Source organism: Geotrypetes seraphini, chromosome 7 (genome assembly GCF_902459505.1).
Source record: "Geotrypetes seraphini chromosome 7, aGeoSer1.1, whole genome shotgun sequence".
Taxonomy (NCBI): domain Eukaryota; kingdom Metazoa; phylum Chordata; class Amphibia; order Gymnophiona; family Dermophiidae; genus Geotrypetes; species Geotrypetes seraphini.
In genome coordinates, this window is record NC_047090.1 from 116,490,093 (window position 1) to 116,514,470 (window position 24,378).

The window sequence follows — 24,378 nt, forward strand, 5'->3', positions numbered from 1 at the left end:
CTATGCACTTAAGGAAATCTCCATCATCTACCGCCCTTTCCTTAATCTTTGAAATCATGAGTGTTTCCATTAATATAAAGTGCTCTTTGACCTCAGCTAGACTATATTCAATTCTAAAGTGTCAAGAATGTTATAAAGCTGACATCAATATATTCCAGCACTTCAAAAAGAGTCTATAGCAGGATCCTATAAATTGCTGTTTATTGCCTGGAACATCAATATCAGATAAAGGGCTGGAAATGTTACTTAAAACTGCCCTAACTTCTGTAGGGAGCCTAATTTCAACAATTGGAGCCAGTCATTCTTAGTTTATATTTAACTTTTAATATCCACCTCAATCAGAGACATCAGAATGTTCATTCACATTAATATCCCTGAGATTCATAGCATGTGGAATGATGTCATCATAGAATCCTTGCATCCACATCCTTCCATTCAGTTCCATCAGTAATTCAAATCTGTTCCATTTTTAACTGTAACTCCCAAAGTCCAATTCTCCATAAAATATTCTATATCAGAAACCAATCAAAACAAATAAAAAATCAAATGAAGAGAGGAAAAAAAAAAAAAAAAAAAAAAACATCTCAGAATCAAAGTATTTCTTACTCCAATCCTTCTGTTAAATTCTAGTCTCAGTTTATGTATTCATAGGCTGTTCACATTGCTCTAAGAATTCTTTTAATTTCAAAGGATCATCAAAGTTTGAAGTTTTATTTGCAAAAGTGACCCTCATAATAGCTGGGTACATTAAACCGTACCTTGCTCCAATCGCTCTAAGCTGTGGTCTCAATTCAAGCAATTTTTTCCTTTTTTGAGCTGTTGCTTTTGCAAAATCTGGCACTATATATATTTTAGAATCCTGGCACTTCAAGGTCTTATTTTCTTTTGCCAGTCTTATAATTTCCTCCACATGTTGATAACGGAGCAGCTTACAAATTAAAGGACGCGGACCCTTTTGATTATCATATCTTTTAGTCGGGACCCTGTGCGCCCTCTCTATTTCCAGAGGAAATTTAACTGTCAGAGGTAGAATTTTTGGTAAAAATTGCTCAAGAAAGGCAATAGGATTATTTTTTTCTACCCCTTCCGGGATCCCAATCAGCCTTAAATTATTTCTTCTTTCGCGATTGGAAACGTCCTCAAGATCCCTCTTTAATATTTCTATTTCTTTACAGTCTCTCTTGCATTGAGCTATTTCTTTTTCTGTTTTTTCCACTCTCTTATCTAATTGCTCCACTTTAACATCCACCACCTTCAAACTTAATTTAAGCCCTGCCAGCTCTTCTTTAACTTCCTGTATATTCTTTGCATTTTGTAAAACTATTTCCTTTATCTGCCGTAGTTCCTTAACAATGTCAATATCTTCTGTCTCATCCGTTGGCAATGGAACTTTAGAGGGGGCTATCGGCTCTATTTTTGATCTTTTATTACTTCCTCCTACTGAGTTAGCTTTTGTCAGCTTACCCGATGCCATTATGCTGTTGATCCTCGTCTTTTTAATGAATTTCAAATGTTTTTCTGTAGCTATATTTTATTTATTTGAGCCTTTTTTACAGAGCAGTTCAGTCACCCGACCATTCTCCTTCGTCTCCAAGCCACGCCCCGATTTCCAGAATGTTAAGATGAATGGACAAAAGAATAAAAGATGGTCTAATGTCCCAATTTCAACATGACAGTGCCAGCATCTATTAGATTTAGAGCTATCAATTCTATGTAAACGTGTAGGGATCCATAAAGCTCTATGTAAAAGAAAAAAAACAAGTTTGTCTCATAGATGCTGACACTGTACATTTTAACCTCCAAGACCAAAGTCGTGGCCATTGAGATGCATTAATATGATGTTTTATCTCAATGCTCCAAATGTCTCTAAGTCCATTTTTTGGTTTTTTATTTATATATCCAGATATTAATTTATACCACTGTGCGGCTTCATGTCCTATTGAATTTATCTGGAAACACAAGAATTCCAAACTGTGATAATTAGTAAGATTTTTCCATTCAGGGAACCCTACCTGAATGGATTGCTTCAATTGCAACCATCTAAAATATTGTGTTTTATTAAGATCAAATTTATGTTGCAATTGTGAAAACTCCAGCATTTTACCATTTTTTATTATATCATCTAAAATACGAATACTTGCTGTCATCCAGTTTTTCCAGATTATTTTGAAACTGCCTATTTTGATCTTGGGGTTTAACCAAATCGTTTGAGTTGTTGATTTACTAATTGGAATAGGAGTTAGATTACTTATGTATCTTAAAGTTTTCCAAGTATCCATGAATATTTTATGTTCTTTGTATAGCCTTGGCATTTTGATACTAACTACATGACTAAGACGTAAAGGAAACATAAGTCTCCATTCTAGCCAGAACCAGTCTGGAATATTGTCAGTGGGCTCTGGGAGGATCCAATACATACCTTGATGTAAAATATAGGCTTGATGATACCTATAAAAGTTGGGAAAATTTACCCCTCCCTCCGCAATTGGTCTTTGCAATGACACTAAAGCAATTCTGGGATTTTTCCCAAGCCAAATAAATTTTGTCAATATCTTATTTAACTTTTTATAAAAAGAATTTTGGAAGAAAACTGGTATCATTCCCATTTGGTAACAGACTACAGGTAATATCATCATTTTAACAGTTTGTACTCTTCCCCACCATGATAAGTGTAAAGGGTTCCATTGCTCAAACATCTCTGTCACTTTTTGTAATAAACTTTTTTTCATTAATTTTCATTGTGTCTTCTAAATTTTTTGTAATCCAAATTCCAAGATATTTAATAGCATCCTCCTTCCAAACAAAAGAGAATGAATCAAATAAGCCTTTTGTACAATGTATATTTAATGGAAGTATTTCTGATTTGTTCCAGTTTATCTTATATCTTGAAAATTTTCCGAATTTTTCAATCAGTTCAAGTAAATGTGGAATGGTAGATTCTGGATTCCTCAAATATAATAATAAATCATCAGCGTAAGCTGATATTTTGTATTCTTTATCTGAATGAGGTATACCTTGTATCTCCTTTACTTGTTGGATTGCTAATATTAAGGGTTCTAAAACTATATCAAACAGTAAAGGAGACAAAGGACAACCTTGTCTAACTCCTCTTTGTAGATTAAATTTTTCTGAAAACGTATTATTAATGTATAATCTAGCAGAAGGGGAGCTATATAATGTTTGTATCATTTGTGTGAATCCAGGACCTATACCAAATCATTCCATTGTCTGATACATAAATGTCCATTCTATTCTATCAAAAGCCTTTTCTGCATCTAAAGAAATAGCAAAAGTGGGCTCATTCAATTTCTTTGTTAAGTATAACATATGAAATGCTAATCTAGTGTTATGAGATGAATGTCTTTGAGCAACAAATCCTGTTTGAGACATACTTATAATATGGGGGAGAGCTTTAGCCAATCTTAACGCAAGTATTTTTGCTAATAATTTTCCATCTACATTTATTAAAGATATTGGTCTATAGTCTGATACTAAAGTGGGATCTTTATTTGGCTTTGGCAAAACTATTGTTAATGATTCTGCCATAGTGCCTTTTGTACAACCTTTATTAAGTTGATATTGAAAAAGATTTAACAAATAGGGTAATAAAAAGTTTTGAAATGTTCTATAAAACTCCACTGTATAACCATCACCACCTGGAGCGGATCCAACTCTAAGGGATTTCAAAGCTGTTTCTAATTCTTTTAGTGATATTGGCTCTTCCAATCTTCGTTTTATATGTTCAGGAACTTTTGGACCCTCTAATAGTTTCAAGAATTCTAAACCTTCCTTTTCTTTATTTAAATAAGTCTCGGAAGAATAAAGAGATTTATAAAATTTTAGGAATTGTTTTAAGATTGGTTCAATTTGTGTTAATGTATCACCTTTTTCATCTTTTATAGCAATTATTTTTGTTTTCTTTTTTTTCACCTTTAGATAATTTGCCAGTATTCTTCCCGACTTATTTGAGTTTCCATAATACAATGCTTGCTGAGAAAATAAATCTTTCCTTATCATCTTTGATGATATTTCATTGTATTTACCTTTAAGTTTTAACAGTTCTTGTTGTATAGAATATTCCCATTTTCCTATAAGTTTTAATTCTAAATTTTTAATTTCTTTTTCTAAGTTAGAATATTGTTTTCTATTTTGTTTATTAAGATAAGCCGAATAAGAAATAATTTGTCCTCTTATTGATGCTTTAAATGCATCCCATAATAGTTCTCTAGAGATCTCATCTTTATCATTTATTTGAAAAAAATCTTTCATTTTTATTTGAAAATTTTCACAAAATATTGGATCAGCAAGCAATGCATTATCAAACTTCCATATTGGTCTATTTGTATTTTGATCCGTGATCTTAATTTCAATCCATACCCCACCATGATCAGATAAAATGATTGGATCAATGGCAGCTTTTGTCACTTGATGTGCTAGATGTTTTGATATAAAAATATAATCTATTCTTGAAAAAGAATTGTGAACATGAGAACAGAATGAAAATTCCCATCCATCAAAATGAAGTATTCGCCAAATATCTATCAAATCACAAGTTTGTATTAAATTATCTAATCCCATTGATTTCATATATCTACTTGGGTTTTTGTCCAATAAAGGATCCATAACAGCATTAAAATCCCCAGCTACTATTAGATTTGAAGTAGCTAGTGGCAAAATCAATTGTTGAAGAGTTTTGAAAAATTCATTTTGGTTCGAATTAGGGGCGTATATATTAAACAACGTCATGGTAGTATTTCCCATATTCATTTCCACAATTATCCATCTTCCATGAATATCTGTTGCCTTTAATTTGAATGTAGCAGTACATTTTTTATTTACCAGAATAGCAACACCTGCTTTTTTCCCTGTAGCTGGTGAGAAAAAACAATGTTTGACCCAACCTCCTTGCAGTTTACTAGATTCAATATTTGAGAGGTGGGTCTCTTGTATAAAGCATAAATCCGCATTTTGCCTTTTTAAAAATAATAGTGCTTTTTTCCTTTTTATCATATGATTTAGACCATTAACGTTTAAGGATATTATTTTAAGATCCATTTATACATTTATAATATATTTTCCTTAAAATTATATAGTAAATAGTTTTTCTTAATTTTTTCCCCCAGTATTTAAAATATTTTAAAATATCCCCATTTTCTTCTTTACCCCACCCTCCATTATATTTCCCCCCTCCCTCCCCTCCCTTCCATCCCCTTTTTAATATGAACACTTGGATACGCATATTGAGGTTAGGTGTACATAACTCCCACAAGCTGTTTCAATATATAACTATATTTACTACCATTAATTTTTTTTTTAAAATTTTATCTTTTAAACTATATTTCCCCCTTTAGAGATATTTTAATTTATTTTATTTGGTTATAGATTCCCAATGTATAATTTTTATGAGTCTATATTTATATTTTAATTTGTATTATAAAATAAAGTAAATGTTTTCTATCTTTAAATTCCAAGTGATGTCAAGAAATGTTTTCATTTTTAAAGATTATGTATGAATGGTCTTCAAGGAAAATATCACATATATCAACAATGTAAACTATAAGTTCAGTTGGATACAGAATAATTCAAAAAGATGAATAATTGAATCTAAAATCCTAAAACTTAAATTTCTAAGGCTCAGGTATAGGTCTGAAGGCAGTCAAAAGGGATGAGCAGATATCTCCTTAGCTTAACACATAGGAGATTATCTTCAATCTTTTCCTCTCAAAATAGTCAATAGCTGCACATTAAGAATATCAAATCAACAGAACAGGAAACTTTCATATCCAGAAGAGTAACTCCTCCTTCTACAAAACCGCAAAGGGCCTCCAGCGTCAGCCGCGGCGACAACAGCTCTGATGCTCATGAGCGTCTGTTGTCGCCACGGCCGGCGCCAAAAACGTACCACGGCCCTGCAAAAGGGGGGTTGGTTTAATAAATAAATAATATTCTGGTGGTATCAGTCGAGATAAATTAGTGCTATACTTTACTAAAAGGAAGCTGTAGGTAGAATTCAATAAAAGTATTTAAATGAAAATCTATGCATTTCTTACTGGCAAAAGATGTGGAGGGGCCTATTCAAAAGAAACGTAGCAAAGTAACAAAGCATTTCTCAGTTTTCACAAACCTCTTGGCCCATCCCGTGTCCTAGGTTGCTCATGCTTACTGTTACTTCAGACAGTACTCAATCTGCAGCCATCTCCTTTCTCTGTCATTGCCACAACCCTTTGTGTCTGTCTCAAGCACGCTTGAATTTCGTCACCTGGCAGTATGACAGGACAGTATGCTGGAACCTTCTGATATAGGTTCATTCAGCATATATTCCTGTCATGTGCGATTTGAAACGCAAAGTAACCGGAAGTATTTTCATTAAAAGGAAATCACCCTTTTATCCAATCTAAATTTGTTTTACTCTTTACTACCTACTTTTAGCTAGAATAAAAGTTATACATATTGTTGACAGAACCAGCCCAAGGTTATCTGCCATCCAAAGCAAACCTTCAGCCATGCATACCACCCTCCTAGGGGCAGTTAAAAGGGTGGGTAATTTTCTAAAGCCACTTACTTTTGGTTATCTGAAATGTCAGATTGTCATACTTTTTCATGATAAGTAATATGCATATATTTGAAAATACTATCTACATGCATTATTTTCCTCCTCAGTCTAAATATATTGCCTAGAACACTTTCTCCTAATGCAGCTAAAAGTGCACACATTGTGGGATACCCATGTGTACTTTTAGCCAGACTAGGGGTTGGCAATTTTCAAATGGATTTAGTACTTTGGGTTTTGAATGCTGCCCAATAAATGTCCTCACTTTCAGCATATAAGTTATTATTTGAATAGCTATAGAGGAGAGTTAATAGTGTTACCAGAATAAAGTTCACGCTCAAAGCTGTTATCGGTGGTATAGATAAATTTCCCAGCTCGAGGGTTCATCATATCTTGAAGTTTAATTGGTGGGGAAAGTTTAAAATGCTTCATAGGTAACTCTTCTACTGTCTTGTTCTTATTGCTTGGATCTTCATAGGTCATCCTTTCCCAGTATTTGGATAACCCCCTGCAACCAAAAAAACAAAGAGGTAATTGAAACTACATGATTTATGATCTGTACATTTTTGAAGGTATGAGTGTGATAGCATTTGAGTGAGATTACTGAAACGGACTTATTCCGGTTCTGGTCCAAAACCACCTTGCACACACTCTATCGCCTCTCAGATATCTGAAGACAGTCTCTTTAGGAAGAAAAACGCTCAGGCTTGTCCCAAGGAGATTGTCTATTTATTATCAGTTTCCCATTCAGTTTTATAGTATTTTACATGGGTCAGTATTGCAAGCATATGACGTGAGTACAAGCCATATTTGGTAACAGGATACATAAAAGCTACAAAAAAAAGGTAACAAGCACAAGGAAAAAGGGGGGAGCACAACTATGGCATAAAACACTATGCTTTTTTTCTAAAGTCTAAAGTTGCTTTCTTAGCAAAAGCTTCTTATCTAAATAAGAAGCAGAATCGCTCAACCAGAACACAGCTGTAGGGAGTTCAGCACCTGGGGAGGAACAACCTTGGCACAAGCAGCTAACTTCAGAACAGGATATCAAATACATAACTCAGAACATAAAGACAAAGTGACCTTGTAGCATGTCAGCAGGAGGAAAAACAGACTGTGTCTGTTTTTTCAGCACAATCATAAATAGAAAACTTACAAGGCATATATGTGCCCCTTCAATTACTTACACCCTTTTCTTCTTTATTTTCAAACTAGCATTTGCTTCTCTCATTCCAAGATTATTCTTACTAAGCACTGCAATTTTAACTGTTAACTATATTCTCAAAGCAAGGACATATGCAGAGCCAGTCCATTCCTCAAATGTTCTACAACGAACCCTGAAATGTGTAGTAATCACACAATGTCAACAGATCAACTTGAAATAGATGATTTATAATAATTCATGGTTTAATTTGAAACTGGTTGACAGTCTATCAATTAGGGGAAAAAAACCTGCTGGAAAGAAACTGAGCAGTGAATAGAATGGCATCCACAATGATATGGAGTCTGCATGTACTATAAGATGAGACTTGTTTTAAACATATACCTCATATACACAGTGTCGAGAAAAAATAGGGACCCTCAACATTTTTCCAAACAACCCAAAAACATCTTACTGAGGAGGCTTTATTTTGTTACTCCATTGATAATGTTTGTGTGTCCGCATTGAGGCTCGGATTGCACCATTCCATCATATTAGTAAGTAGAGGATCACTTTTTTCTTTTCTATTCGCTGTGGATGTGTATTAGATGGTTTTTATAATTATAGTATCAGTCAGAGAGTGTTTTTCTTGCAATCAGCAGGTGGTGAGTATGAGAGATATGTTATGTTAATATGTATTCAGATTTATTTATTTAAAAATTTATATTCCACATATCCAACAATTCTATGCGGATAACATACATAAAAAATCATTTTTAAAAACCATAAAACATACAATAAACACATTAATGCACTAAAACATAAAACATCAGTTCACTAGCACTAATAACAGCAATCTCTTTCCCAAATGATACACCAGCATCACTAAACTCCCCCCTCCAAAAAAAAATTAAATCTGTGGCAAAGACTAAATGAAGGGGCAACTATATACACCTGTTCATAGTTCAAAAGTGCATGCAAACCAGTGGCGTACCAAGGGGGAGGGCGGGGGGGGGGGGGGTGATCCGCCCCGGGTGCAGCCTTAGGGGGTGCACAGCCGGCCCGGTCCCTATCACGCTCCCACCCTCCCAGCGAGAGCAGCAAACCTCCCTCCAGTAGCGTCGGCTGCTTCACGGCTTTCTCCTCCCTCTGCCGCGTCACTGACATCAGTGACACTTCACCGGCAGGAGAAAACCACGAAGCAGCCGACGCTACTGGAGGGAGGTTTGCTGCTCTTGCTGGGAGGGTCGGAAAGGTTCACTTGGGGGGGAGAGATAGGAGGGTCAGTGGGGGTTCAGCTGGGAAGGGGTAGAAGCTGTCTGCCTCGGTGCTCCAAGGCCTGGCGCCATTACCTTCTTCAGGCAGCAGCAGCTTTTACAATTCGCTGCTGTTGCCGGCTTCAGGTCTTCCTCTCTGCCGGGTCCTGCCTACTTTCTGTTTTCATGAAGACAGGACCCAACAGAGAGGAAGGCCTGAAGCCGGCAAAAGCAGTGAATTGTGAATGCTGCTGCTGCCACATGAAGTTCAGAACACCAGGCCTTGGGTGACAGAAGGAGGAAAGGGAGCAGAGGGGGAGAGAATTGGGGAGAGTGTTGCTGTACCCAATTGGAGGGAATGAAAGGAAATGCCAGGGCTTGGACGGAAGAAGAGACGCCAGGGCATGGAGGGAAGGAGGAAGGTATGCCAGATCAAGGGAAAAGGAAGGGGGAAAGGAAGGAGGAGATGTCAGAGCATGGAGGGGGAGGGAGAGATGGAAGAAAAGGAAAGGAGAGAGATGCCAGGAATCAGGGAAGGGATGATGCCAGACCGTGAGGTGGGAAGGAAAGAAAGGAGAAGAGAGAGATGCCAGAGCATAGGAGAGGAGGTGGTGACAAGAGAGAGAAAAACGGAGAGGTAACAGAGTTGAAATCAATCATGTACATAGGAGAGAAGAGGCACGGGATAGTTTATGGAAGGAGCATATAAAGAGGGAAGATGCAATATGGAAGAGAGAGAGGGTACACACTGGATAGAAAGAGCACAGAGGGCAGTGAATGGAAGGGGCGAGATAGAGGGTGAACAGTAGATAGAAGGGGTAGAGAGAGGGAAACAGACACTGAATGGAAGTGTGGGGGTGAGGAAGGACAGCTGCTGAATGGAAGTGTGAGGGAAAGGGGGAGCAGATGCTGGAAGGAAGTGGGGAGGAGAAAGAAAAAAAGGGCACATGCAGGATTGAGGGAAGAGGATAGAGTTAGTTACTGGAAGGGGTGAGGGAAAGAGGTGGCAAGCTATAGGTAGACACAGTGAAAGAGAGAAACTGAGGACTGAATAGTAAAAAAGAATTTAGACAGAGGCAGAAAATAAATTGAGAAGGAAGACCAGGGAAGAACAGGAGGAAGGGAGCGGAGAGAGAGATGCCAGAGCAGGGGGGAAGGAGAGGAGACAGATACCAGACCAATGGGGGTGAAAGGAGAGATGGAAGGGGGAGGCATACAGTTTCTGGAAGAGGCATAGAAGAAGAGAAGATGCCATATAGAGACAGAGAGATGGCAGACAGTGGATGGAAGGAAGAGAGTAACAAGAAGATGAGGAAAGCAGAAACCAGAGAAGACAAAGGTAGAACAAAAATTTTCTATTTATTTATTGCTTTAGAAGACATGTGTCACTGTTTCTATGGTATTGCATTGTATGCAGAGTCCAGCTTCTTGCTGGTTCAATTTAACCTTTGTCTATGTATTTCTATTTTATCCCCCCTTTTACAAAAGTGTGGAGCATTTTTTAGCGCCAGCCATGGTGGTAGCAGCTCTGATGCTCAGAATTCTATGAGCATCTGAGCTGTTACCACCGTGGCTAAAATCCACACTACAATTTTATAAAAGGGGGAGGGGTAAGTTTGTGATGACATTCCATACTAGGCGAAGGTGTTTTCTGTGTTCTGTGTGTTTGAAAGACATGGTTTTCTGTTAGGATTGACTGCAGGATTGATCTGTACTAGTCTGGCTTGTTTAGTTTTACAATGGGTGTATTGCTGTTGTACTTCTCACTGCAGTATGTAAGATGCTGCTTTATCCTAGGTACTCATGTGTGACATGTGACTTGTTACTAAAAATCATGTTTTTCGTACAGATGGGAGGGGGTATGCCAAAAATTGATGGGCCCCAGGTGTCACACATGCCAGGTACGCCACTGATGCAAACAATACAGTTTTTAACCCCTTTGAATACTGCAATACACTTGAAACTTGCCTCATTTCCAAAGATAACATGTTCCAACAATTGACCTCTGTAATGACAACATGGTTTTACGAAACCCCGCCAACCTCACTGCGCTCAAAGGAGGCACATCCAAACACAGCTTGTCCATAGATTGAATGTTCCTCCTTGGCTTATACAGATGTAACAGTGATTGCAGTGTCTTAGGAAAATCATCATTCAAAAGTTTAAAAATTATACAAAGAACCTTAAATTCAATGCGCACAGTGATAGGTAGCCAATGTAGTTCTCTCAGGACTGGGGTGATATGCTCATATCTGGAAACATTTTACACACAAGTGCATATGTGCTGCTTTTGTGATAAATCTTTCACCAAGAGTCTTAATAAACTTCCTACTCTTGGGGAAGCCCTTGGTGAAAGATACATCACAACCGCAGCAAGTATACACATGTGTGTAATATATTGCTTAAAGTCTGTTTGAAGGTTTAAGAAGCACTCTGACATTTTTACCCAATGGACTGTTATTACATTGCCATGGGCTGAGATGAAAGTGCTTGAAAGTTGCATGGCGTGAGAGCTGGGTGAAATGAAGAAGTATTTACATTGTTTGAAAACATTTTTGTAACGATTTATAGTTTTTGAGCACCAGAGGAGAAGTTTTTATGCCAATGACTGAGGGAATCTAGAAACTCTTCCCTAACACTCCTGTTGCAATTCTGAGGCATTTCCTTCCCTGTGGTTGAGCTCGTTTTACCTTCATGGATGGCAAGATGATATGAATGAATGTGTGTTAAAATTCTAACAGATTTGTTTATTTAGAAGGTGTTGCCCAGAATTTTGGAGCAGTGTGTTTTGGTGCACATGTTTAGCAGCCCAGCTTAAATGGATTGTATGGCTAAAAATCCAGCATAAATATATGCGGAAAAGCTATCTGCTTATCTGTATATGCAGTAGTCATTCCACTGACTATTGGCCTCTGTAGGGTACATATTCAAAGTAATTTAAAACAACCAGAAATGGCTCCTGGACATTTAAATCACTTGCCAGGGCTAACCAGGCATATTCATATTCCCGGTTAGTACCTAAACCACAAGTGGCTACTTTGTGAGCATTCTGGAGGCAGAGACAGCACTAACCTGGTTAAGTGTCAATATTCAGCTCTTAACAAGATAACTGCATAAAATGGATCACTTAAAACTCAGTTAATTAGAGCCGATTAAGTGCTGAATATCGCACTTAACCGAATAAGGTTTAGCCAGCTGCATATGACCAGATATTCAATGTTGATGCCTGGACATGGCCCAGCATTGAATATTCAGGAATAAAGCTGGCAACAGTCAGCAAGCACTGACTGCTGCTGGCTGAATATAAACTCCTATGTATTTAGATCTTTAGGAAGGCAATCAACAAAATTGCCTGCTTCAGTGCTTGTGGGGTTTGACCCAATAATATCAAAGCAAAAATTTCTGTCTTATTATCTTGGATAAATTCCCCACAGAAACAGCCTAGTTTCTCTGTGCATAATTTTTCTGATAGAAACAATGTAGATAATTCCTTGCTCCTCTTTCTCATGAGACCAAGGATGTTCTCTGTTGCCCACAGTTATCACTTCATTTTTTTGGTTATACTTGCAGCTTTTACTATGTACACCTACTATACTCTGGCTCTAGTCATTGAATTGTCACACTGTTATGCAGGCTTGATTCATTAAAGTCTATTCCATAAATACAGAAAGGGAGAACAGCTTCACTGAATCAAGCTCTTATTGGTTTTATTCCACCTATGTCACGTGGCTTCAGGCTTCCTGGTAGAGTACAGAAAATGCAATCCCATAAAAAGCTATATTAAGATGCCTGATGGAAAGAATCTTATACTTTTCTTATCATATATAATAAAATGCTAAGCGCACATGCGCACTCGTGCCACGTGTGCCCTGATCTGTTGCGCTGTGGCACATGAGTGCGCATGCGCTAGATGGCGGGGAGTGAGAAGTCGGTACTTAGGGGAAGGAGAGCAGGCCCAGGAGAGCGAAAAAAGAGGCGATCGCGAGCTTTTCCCGCCCCTCTCCAGCTACGGGAAGGGATCGGGACTTTGGAGAACCGCATAGCACAGTTACTTACCGTAACAGGTGTTATCTAGGGACAGCAGGCAGATATTTTTGACTGATGGGTGACGGCACCGACGGAGCCCCGGTACGGACAATTTTAGAGTGATTGCACTCTAAGAACTTAGAAAGTTCTAGCTTGGCCGCACCGCTCATGCGCGAGTGCCTTCCCGCCCGACGGAGGCGCGCAGTCCCCAGTTAGGATAAGCCAGCTAAGAAGCCAACCTGGAGAGGTGGGAGGGATGCAAGAATATCTGCCTGCTGTCCCTGGATAACACCTGTTACGGTAAGTAACTGTGCTTTATCCCAGGACAAGCAGGCAGCATATTCTTGACTGATGGGTAACCTCCAAGCTAACAAAAAGAGGGATGGAGGGAAGGTTGGCCATTAGGAAAATAAATTTTGTAAAACAGATTGGCCGAAGTGTCCATCCCGTCTGGAGAATGCATCCAGACAATAATGAGATGTGAAAGTATGAACTGAGGACCAAGTAGCAGCCTTGCAGATTTCCTCAATGGAAGTGGAGCGGAGGAAAGCTACAGACGCTGCCATAGCTCTAACTTTGTGGCCCGTGACAGAACCTTCCAGTGTCAGTCCTGACTGAGCATAACAGAATGAAACGCAAGCAGCAAGCCAATTGGACAAAGTGCATTTAGAAACAGGATGACCGATCTTGTTAGGGTCAAAAGACAAAAAAAGTTGAGGAGATGATCTGTGAGGCTTAGTGCGTTCAAGATAGTAAGCCAAAGCATGTTTACAGTCCAAAGTATGTAAAGCCTGTTCACCTGGATGAGAATGAGGCTTCAGGAAAAAAACAGGTAGGACAATGGCCTGGTTAAGGTGAAAGTCAGATACAACCTTAGGGAGAAACTTTGAATGGGTACGCAGAACCACCTTGTCATGGTGAAAAACAGTGAAAGATGGATCGGCAACTAGTGCATGTAACTCACTGACCCTCCTGGCAGAGGTAAGAGCGATAAGGAAGACCACTTTCCAAGTGAGAAACTTAAAATGAGACGTGGCTAAAGGTTCAAAAGGAGGCTTCATTAATGCAGAAAGAACCAAGTTAAGATCCCAGACCACAGGAGGGGCTTAAGAGGTGGTTTTACATTGAAAAGTCCCCGCATGAATCTGGAAACCAAAGGATGAGCAGAGAGGGGTTTTCCATGAATTGGTTCATGAAAGGCAATAATGGCACTGAGATGGACTCTGATAGAAGTAGATTTAAGACCAGAGTCAGACAAAGAAAGGAGATAGTCCAACACCAGTTCCACTGCTAGGGACGTGGGATTATGGTGATACAAGAGGCACCAGGAAGAAAACCGAGTCCACTTCTGTTGATAAGTGAAGAGTGGCCGGTTTCCTGGAAGCATCAAGGATAGAACGGACAGGCTGAGAAAGAAGTGAGTGAGCCGAAGTTAGCCCGAGAGATACCAAGCTGTCAGGTGCAGAGACTGCAGGTTGGGATGCAGGAGAGATTGTTGATGCTGAGTAAGCAGAGAAGGAAACAGTGGAAGAAGAATGGGCTCCCTGGAACTGAGTTGAAGTAGAAGGGAGAATCAGTGTTGCCTGGGCCACAATGGAGCGATGAGAATCATGGTGGCTTGTTCCCTCCTGAGCTTGAACAAGGTCCGCAACATGAGAGGTAGAGGAGGAAATGCATAGAGGAAGAGATTGGTCCAATCCAGGAGAAATGCATCGGGTGCCAGACGGTGAGGGGAGTAGAGTCTGGAGCAACTTTGGGGCAGTTGATGATTGCGAGGTGCTGCAAAAAGGTCCACCTAAGGAGTGCCCCATTGAGTAAAAATGGACTGGAGAGTCATGGGATCGAGAGTCCATTCGTGGGGTTGGAGAATTCTGCTGAGATTGTCTGCTAAGGAATTCTGCTCTCCTTGAATGTAGACAGCTTTCAGGAACAAATGACGAGCTGTCGCCCAAGACCAAATCTGTTGGGCCTCCTGACACAAGAGGCGAGAGCACGTCCCACCTTGTTTGTTGATGTAGTACATTGCAACTTGATTGTCTGTGCAAAGTAGTAGTACTTGAGGAAAGAGGAGATGTTGGAATGCCTTGAGGGCGTAAAACATCGCTCTGAGTTCCAGGAAATTGATGTGATGTTTCTTTTCTTGGCCAGTCCAAAGACCCTGAGTTTGGAATTCGTTCAAGTGAGCTCCCCAGGCATAGGGGAGGCATCTGTGGTGATTACCAGATGAGGAGGAGGTAGATGGAACAGTAGACCCCTTGAGAGATTTGAAGATATTAACTACCAGAGTAGAGACTGTCGAAGATATGTGTTGTGAGCAACGATCCGTTGCTTGTGACCAATGGGTTGCTAGAGTCCATTGAGGAGTGCGCAGGTGAAGACGTGTGAAGGGGGTGACATGCACCGTCGATGCCATATGCCCCAAGAGCACCATCATTTGATTTGCAGAGATGGTAATCTGTTGAAACACCTGCAGACAGAGATGAAGGATGGTTTGAAGGCGGTTGGATGGAAGAAACGCCCTCATAAGAACAGTGTCCAGAATGGCGCCAATGAATTGAAGTCGCTGGGTTGGAATGAGGTGCGACTTGGGAAGATTGATTTCAAACCCAAAAGTTGAAGAAATCGGATGGTCTGGTGGGTGGCAAGAAGCACCGCCTGAGGGGAATGAGCCTTGATCAGCCAGTCGTCCAGATAAGGGAAGACTTGAAAATTGTGAGAGTGGAGGTAGGCGGCTACCACAATCAGACACTTGGTGAATACCCTAGGAGAGGAGGCCAGACCGAAGGGTAACACCTTGTACTGGTAATGAGTCTGACTGATGAGAAAGCGTAGATACTGTCTGGACATCAGATGGACAGGGATATGTGTGTAGGCCTCTTTGAGATCGAGGGAGCATAGCCAGTCGCCCTGAGTGAGAAGAGGGTAGAGTGTGGCAAGAGAGAGCATTCTGAACTTTTCCTTGACCAAACATTGGTTGAGATCTCTGAGATCTAATATGGGTCTGAGGTCTCCGGTCTTTTTGGGAACTAGAAAGTACCGGGAGTAAAATCCCTGACCTTGCTGATCTGGAGGAACCTCTTCGATGGCATTGAGAAGAAGAAGGGATTGAACCTCCTGATTGAGAAGGAGGGATTGAGATCTGTTGGAAGCAGACTCTTTTGGAAGACCTAATGGAGGAGGGGTCTGAAAGTTGAGGGAGTAGCCATAGGTGATGATAGAGAGCACCCATTGATCGGTGGTAATTACCTCTCATTGACTCAGAAAAAATTGGAGGCGGCCTCCGATAGGTTGTGGAAGCGGACATGAGGGAGGAAGACTGGCGATGCCCTGGAGAAGGAGTCAAAAGGACTGAGTTGGTTTAGGCTGAGCAACAGGCTTTATTGTAGGCTGCTGTTGTTGGCGAGTCTGTTGGTGCTGCTATTGTCGCTGTCTCCGAGGCTGAGGAGGATGAGGCTGAATCAGCCGAGCTGAGAAGCGACGCTGATACGACGTCTGTTGTCTAAAAGGACGAGCAGGAGGGAGCTTCTTTTTGGTTTTCAATAAAGTATCCCACCTCGTCTCATGAGCCGAAAGCTTCTGGGTGGTGGTATCCAGAGATTCCCCAAACAGCTCGTCACCCAGGTAAGGAGCGTTGGCAAGGTCCTGGTGGTTGACATCAAGTTCTGAGACGCGAAGCCATGCCAGGTGTCTCATAGCTACAGACATTGCAGTAGCTCGGGATGTAAGTTCAAATGTGTCGTAGATGGAACGGACCATGAACTTCCTGAGCTGGAATAGACTGGCAGTACATTGTTGGAAAGCAGAGAGCTTGCGGTCTGGAAGATATTTTTGAAAAATGGCCATTTGCTGAATAAGATGTTTCAGGTAAAAAGAGAAGTGGAATGCATAGTTACCTGAACGGTTGGCCAACATAGCATTCTGGTAAAGTCGTTTACCGAATTTATCCATGGCCTTGCCCTCTCTGCCAGGAGGGACAGAAGCATACACACTGTAGCCTGCAGATTTATTCATGGTTGACTCCACCAGCAAGGACTCATGTGGCAGCTGAGGCTTGTCAAACCCTGGAATGGGAATAACTTTATAAAGTGACTCCAGTTTTCTTGGAGTTCCTGGGATGGTGAGAGGAGTCTCCAGATTTTTATAAAAAGTTTCCCTTAAGATATCATGAAGGGGTAATTTCAAAAATTCTTTGGGAGGTTGGTCAAAGTCCAAAGCATCAAGGAATGCCTTGGACTTTTTAGAATCAGACTCTAATGGAATTGAAAGGGTGTCTGACATCTCCTTAAGAAATTTTGTGAAGGAAGTGTGCTCCAGCTTACTAGCAGGATCCTGCACAGATGGATCAGCCTCATCCGATGAAAAGTTATCATTGGTACCGAAGGGGTCCTCGGAATCATCCCATAAATTAGGGTCACATACCGATGGGAGGCGGCCCTGAGATAGAGGAGTAGAGGATTCGGTGTGTCTGGTTTTGCGTACTGATTTTCCGGAATGCAGCGACACCGTACCTGGTGAATGTAAAGCGGTACGGGTGTCAGAAAGCGGTACCGGTTCCGAGACTGCGTGAACCGCTCGACGCAGAGACTTTGGTTCTGCCGATAAAATAGGCATAGACATGGAAGAGGCAGATTTAAGCGGTGCCGATAACGTCGATGCCGACAAAATAGGCTGGTCGACGATCGGCACCGAAGGCTCAGTAGGTACCGACTCTGGAAGGGTCGGGGTTAGAAGAGCTGGGAGAAGTTGTTGCAACTGCTCCTTAAGTTGGACCTGGAGAATGGATGCTATACGTTCATCCAGGGATGGTCCTGATGGCACCGGTACCGTTTTTTTCTTCCTCGGTACCTGCGGTGTAGCTCGACACTCCAGTGAAGTGGATGCCGATGAGGAGGCAGTAACTTCGATAGGAGCGGAGCGCTTACGAGGCCGGCGCGCAATCTGCAGGACTTGGCTCACTGCATGTTCGACTGGCAGGCCGAGAACTGTAGGGGATGGCTTCTTAGCCGGCTTACCTGTGGGGTGCGACACCGAAGATGTATCTTGCGGTGTCAAAAGCGCCGGGGCCGATTTGGAGGAAGTCACCGATGCCGGGGTCGATGCCGGTGGAACTTCCATAGCGGTACCGAAAAGAAGCTGCTGCTGAATTTGGCGATTTTTCAAAGTTCTCTTTTGAAGAGAAGCACAGCGGGTGCACGTCGCAGCCCTATGGTCCGGACCCAAGCACTGAAGACACCACCTGTGCGGGTCGGATAACGAAATAGGGCGTGCACACCGCTGACACTTTTTAAAACCCGGTGAAGGGGGCATGAAGGAAAAAACGGCAGTAGCAAAATCGAAGTCCGAGGCTTCGATGGTGCCAACAGGCCTCGCCGGGTCCGACCGAAAAAAGCCGAAAAAAATTGACTTTTTTTTAAAAATTAACAAGAAGAAGAAAAGAAAAAGAACGTGAAGAGCTTCACGAACAAAAATACGCGAGCGGGAAGGCGAAAAAAGGATTTTCCAATGGCCGTTGGAAAACACGCGTCTTCTTAGCTCCGCGGAAACTAAGAAACTGGGGACCGTGCGCCTCCGTCGGGCGGGAAGGCACTCGCGCACGTGCGGTGCGGCCAAGCTAGAACTTTCTAAGTTCTTAGAGTGCAATCACTCTAAAATTGTCCGTACCGGGGCTCTGTCGGTGCCGTCACCCATCAGTCAAGAATATGCTGCCTGCTTGTCCTGGGATAATGTCTGCTGCCCACCCCTTCCAGACGTCTTCCTATTTACCAGTGCACCTCCAGTCGCGTACTGAGGACCTCGCAGTCAGTCTTCACAACCGCAGCAAGCCGCCGATCGCCTCCAGAAGCCCGCTCCGCTCCTACAACAGCAAAAGGCCCCAAGCCCGAGTCGGCGACGAAACAACCAAAAATAACACTTCCAGGGCAAGCAGCCGGCGGACAGGAGGGAAGATGCAGACCAGCACGAAGCTCCGACTCGGCACGCCTTTGTCGGCACGCGCTTTTGACCTGTCACCAGCTCTGATACCAGCAGCAGCGCCACTGCCCACCCACCGCCACCCCCTCCATCAGCTCGCACGGCAGCTCCAGCTCCAGCAGTCCCCGGTGATCCGTGTAGCCACCCGCCTCGCACACTCCGTCCGCGGACGGCTCGGTTATCTGCCCCCAGCGGCTCAGCGTCAACCGATAATGCCAGGAGGCGGCCTGCACCCAACCGTAACTCTCCTCCTTTTCTGGCCCGGCCTGCTGAGAGGGAGAGCGGCGCTGGCACTGCCGCCAGCTCAGCTTGGCCGCTCCGTCTCTGCCAGGGCTAACAGCAGCAGCCCCCGAAGCTCCTCAGCAGCCTATCCCGCCCCCTTGAGAAGGGCTCCCCCAATGTCCGGAAGCGGAGATGGCGCCGCTGCTGTGACTTTGAGCAACGTGCCGGAGCTGGACACCGCCTGTCGGCAGTGGCTCAACCAGATGGCGAATGGCAGCGGCTGACAGGAGGAGACAGAGGGGAGATGCTTGGTTGATGGGAGATAGAGAGAAGGGAGATGCTGGACTGTTGGGGGGATAGAGAAAGGTGGGGGAAGGAAAGGAGGCCTGGGGGGGGCAAAAAAAGGAAGGGAGGCCTATTGCTGGACAGAGGTAGCATGAAGAGGTGCTGATGGACAGGGGGGAAAAAAAGGAAGGGAGGCCTACTGCTGGACAGGGGGAGCAGGAAGAGGTGTTGATGGACAGGGGGAAAAAAGGAAGGGAGGCCTACTGCTAGACAGGGGGAGCAGGAAGAGGTGCTGATGGACAGGGGGGGAAAGGAAGGGAGGCCTACTGCTGGACAGGGGGAGCAGGAAGAGGTGCTGATGGACAGGGGGGGAAAAAGGAAGGGAGGCCTACTGCTGGACAGGGGGAGCAGGAAGAGGTGCTGATGGACAGGGGGGGAAAAAGGAAGGGAGGCCTACTGCTGGACAGGGGGAGCAGGAAGAGGTGCTGATGGACAGGGGGAAAAAAGGAAGGGAGGCCTACTGCTGGACAGGGGGAGCAGGAAGAGGTGCTGATGGACAGGGGGGAAGTAAAACAAAGGGAGAAGGGCTGCTGCTGAATAAGAGGAGCAGTGAAGGGGTGTTAGTGGACACAGGGGAGGTAAAAAGAAGGGAGAATGGACAGGGGGAGCATGCAAGGGGTGGTGGTGGACAGCCAAAAGAAAGAAAGACAGAAATACAGAAAGCAGCTAAGGAGACAGAGAGAGAAAGAAATAAAGACAGACACACACACACATATTCTAGCACCCATTAATGTAACGGGCTATAAAGCTAGTTCTCTATATATTTCTCTTACTGGTAATAGATTTGAAGGGGTGTCTCAGGTTTTATTTCTTCTACAAGGCTTGTTTTGTCTTTCACAACAGGCAATTCCTTTTCAGAGCCAATTTTGAAATCGCTCTCCGTCATGGTTGCATCTGAAACAAGGTCCATCATATGCTTTAAAGGATAGCGTTTTCTCAGCTGAGTGCGAGTCGCACAACGGCCCATCTGGTGATTCACAATCCACTGAGCTGTGTTTCTCGTCAGCTTCTTCAGCACCTCTTCGTACCATACAGAGTGCTGGTCAGGTGGCTTTTGGGTGTTTATCTCAGGTCTTCTTTCTCGGTGTTTTTTTGTTAAAGCTGAGGAAGCTTCTGGTAACTGTGTTAAAAATGTCCTTGAATCAGGAGCCTCAGTATCAGCATCAGAGGGAGAAGAGACAGAGAAAGATGAAGTGGAGGTATGACTATCGCTCATGCTGGTTTTGAACATGGAATCTCCAAGATTTGGAAAATATTTTATTGCCGATTGCTTACGGTAAGGAACAGCATGCTTCATATGACAAGGTTGGTGTTTTGGAGGGTCTATTTTTGGCTGATTCTTAGGAATATCCCTTTTATGCTTGAAGTTAGGGCTGATGTGTGAACTGCTATAAATACCTTTGGCATCCCATTTCTTATATGGCAGACTGGGGAATGATTTGAGCCGCACCACATCCAAGGAGAATCTAAGGTCTGAAGGCAATATTTTTACGATATTCTGCTGGGAGGCAAGTAGAGTACTTTTTGGTTTGGTTTGTGGTTTGTGAAGGTCTAACAGGGATCTGGATATTTTGCGAGGGCGCAAGTCATCAGCTGACAGTTCATCTACACCAGTGCATAATGGTAAATTATATCTGATGAAAGAAGATGAAGTTTCTGTCTTTTCAGAGACTGGCATTTTTCTTAACAGCAAATACTGAAACGGAAAAAAAAGAAGCTGTAAGAACTGTGCAGTATGATAGCACATCTTTATTTATTTATTTATTCACTTGTTTAGCCACTCCTCCCAAAGAGCCCAGAATGGATTACAGAAGTATACACACAGCAAAGTCAGACCAAATAAGGACAAGACATATTGGGGAAGTGAGTGATACAAAGACTGAGTTATGATAAATAGAGAACATCAGCGATATAGTAGGTGATTTTACATGCTACAGTAGTAATAAACAGCCGAGATACATTAGTTGAATACACATACTATAGTGGGTATAAACATCCAAGAAAACTAAACGACTATAGTAGATATGAACATTCAAATTATTTTAATTTACTTTTACATGTTTTGGTCAGGAACTCAGTGTTATGGCTTAGTTGATGAGTTCATCTGAGATCAGTTTGGCTTGGACTTTTCATGGGGCTAGATTTGTAAAAATGAAGGTTTTCATGGCCTTCCTAAAGTTCCATAGGTTGTCCAGTTATCTGATAGATGGGGGGATGAGGTTCCAGAGTTTGGGCATGAAGTGATTATAGTTGTTTTATGTGGAGGGGCATTTTCTTTAAAAAAAATCCAAGTCAGAATGGAGATGTCCTGCTCATAACATCCACCAAAAATGCCTAAACATGGTGTAAACATAAAACTCTTACTAATCTAAATAAATACAAAATCGCATGCACAATACTACAAAACCAAAATTAATGAAGCAAAAAAACCCATATTACTCAAATCATATCTCAAAAACACTTCAACATTATATACTATTGTTAAATCTCTTTCTGCAGACATACAGAAAAAACAATTTCACACGTTAAAAGATAACTCTCCATCTGCTCACGAATTAGCAGATTACTTCATTGGTAAAATTCAAAAAAATAGGATCAACTCTTCCTCAGCAAAATGCTAGTATAACTTTTCTCAACAATGAAGTAACAGCAAACCTTCCTTTCTCCACATGCTCGCGTTTTTCTATTCCATCACTTGCTGATATCCAACACATAATAATGTCTATGAATCTTAAAAGTTCTTCATCCGATACTATATCCCCTCTAATCCTAAAACAATTCTTTTTTATTTTAGGTACTATTATTCATTATCTGGTTAAAACCTGTTTGGCCACAACCACAATACCTAAAGCTTGGAAGGAAGCCACTGTTTATCCAATTATCAAGGATTTTGCACTAAGCTCTTCAGATATAACCAATTATTGTCCAACTAGTCATTAAGCCCGTTACATTAACGGGTGCTAGAATACTGTTCACCCTCTATGTTGCCCCTTCCATTCACTGCCCTCTCTTCTCTTTCCATCCAGTGTGCGCCCCCTCTCTCTCTGTCCCATATGGCCTCTCTCCATCTCCTCTTTCCTTTTCCCTTGGTCTGGCATACCCAGGGCCGCCATCAGAAATTTCTGGGCCCCTTACTGAGCAATCCTATTGGGCACCCCCACGCACCCCTTCCCCCCTGACCCCCCCCTTCTTCCATGGGCCGAATACACACATACTTTTCTCTGCCGCCGCACTCTTTGACCAAAAGATTTGTAAGCCTGCAACCACGTCAAGGTAGACTCTTTCAGCAGCTCCCCTCCCTCCCCCTTACCTTTGTGGTCAAGTCAAAATGATCTACCAACAATAAAATTTTAAAAACACAAAGCATGCTGTACGCAGAGAAAATGTTAATTATCATTTATATTCCGCGGGTTTTCAAAGAGGTCAAGGCAGATGACTTTATGCAATGTCACCTCAGTAACAACTATACAAAAATAGACAAATATTCCCCCTCCCTTTTTACTAAACCGCGATAGCGGTTTTTAGCGTAGGGACCTGCGCTGAATGCCCCACGCTGCTCTTGAAGCTCATAGGCTCCCTGCGCTAAAAAACGCTATTGCGGTTTAGTAAAAGGGGGCCATAGTGCAAAATATAGACAGCATATATAAATTCTCAAAACGGAGACATTTTGATCACTAAATTGAAAATAAAATCATTTTCCTATCTTTGGTAATTTCATCAGTCTCTGGTTGCACTTTATTCTTCTGACTGCATCCAATATTTCTTCCCTTTTTTCAGCCTCCTGTATGCTTTCTCTCCTCCAGACCTCATTCCCTCCCCAAACTTTTTCTTTGTTTCACCCTGCCCCCTTCTTTCTTTTTCTCTCTCTCCATACCCCCTTTCATTCTGTATGTCTGTCTTTCTCTCTCTCTCCGTGCCCCATTTTTCTTTGTTTCACCCAGCCCCCTTTCTTTTTTTTTTTTCTGGCTCCCTGTCCCCCCTTTCTTTCTTTCTCCTTGCCCTCCCCTATGCCACCACCATTGGGAAAATGCTGCCACCGCCACTGGGGAATAGGCTGCCACTGCCGCTATTGGGAACAGGCCGGCGCCGAGTTCGCCCTGCTTCTCTTCCCCACGGTGCCGACCAACTCTCGCCACTCGACGTCAATTCTAACGTCAGAGAGGACGTTCTGGGCCAGCCAGGCAGCGATTGGCTGGCCCAGAACGTCCTCTCCGACGTCAGAATTGACGCAGGTGGCGAGAGTTGGTCAGCCCCACAGGGAAAAGCAGGGAGAACTTGGCAACGGCCTGTTCCCAATGGCGGCGGTGGCACTCAAGTGGCTAAAGAGACGCAGTTTGCCAGCCTAGGGAGAACACTGGAGGGTGGCCAGCTGTGCACCCCCTTGGGGCGTAAACCCGGGGCAGACCGCCCCCACTCCCACCTTGGTATGCCACTGTCTGTACCTCACTCCCTCCCTATGACCAAAAATTCTCCTTTCTTCTATTCCCCGTGTACACAACCATCTCTTTCCCTCCCTTCCTCTCTCCCAAGTCCTTGCCTTCTGTGTCCAAAAACCCATTCCCTCCCCTACCTCAGCATCTATTTCCCTCCCTTCCTCTCTCCCAAGTCCATGCCTTCTGTGTCCAAAAATGCATTCCCTCCCCCACCTCAGCATCTCTTTCCTTCCCTTCCTCTCTCCCAAGTCCATGCCTTCTGTGTCCAAAAACCCATTCCCTCCCCTACCTCAGCATCTATTTCCCTCCCTTCCTCTCTCCCAAGTCCATGCCTTCTGTGTCCAAAAATGCATTCCCTCCCCCACCTCAGCATCTCTTTCCTTCCCTTCCTCTCTCCCAAGTCCATGCCTTCTATGTCCAAAAACCCATTCCATC

At 42.6% G+C, this 24,378-nt stretch overlaps 1 protein-coding gene across 4 annotated transcripts in view; it reads right to left on the reverse strand.

The window, feature by feature from the left end:
• The window catches only part of HEATR4 (HEAT repeat containing 4), a 252,604-nt gene that overhangs the window by 153,706 nt on the left and 74,520 nt on the right, over window positions 1-24,378 (reverse strand). For all 4 annotated transcript variants that reach the window (XM_033951548.1, XM_033951547.1, XM_033951549.1 and 1 more), the window contains 2 exons: window positions 20,284-21,206; window positions 6,871-7,058 (listed from right to left, as the gene is read on the reverse strand). In XM_033951548.1, the coding sequence (XP_033807439.1) occupies window positions 6,871-7,058; window positions 20,284-21,206 (1,111 nt within the window). The remainder of the gene's footprint in view (window positions 1-6,870; window positions 7,059-20,283; window positions 21,207-24,378) is intronic.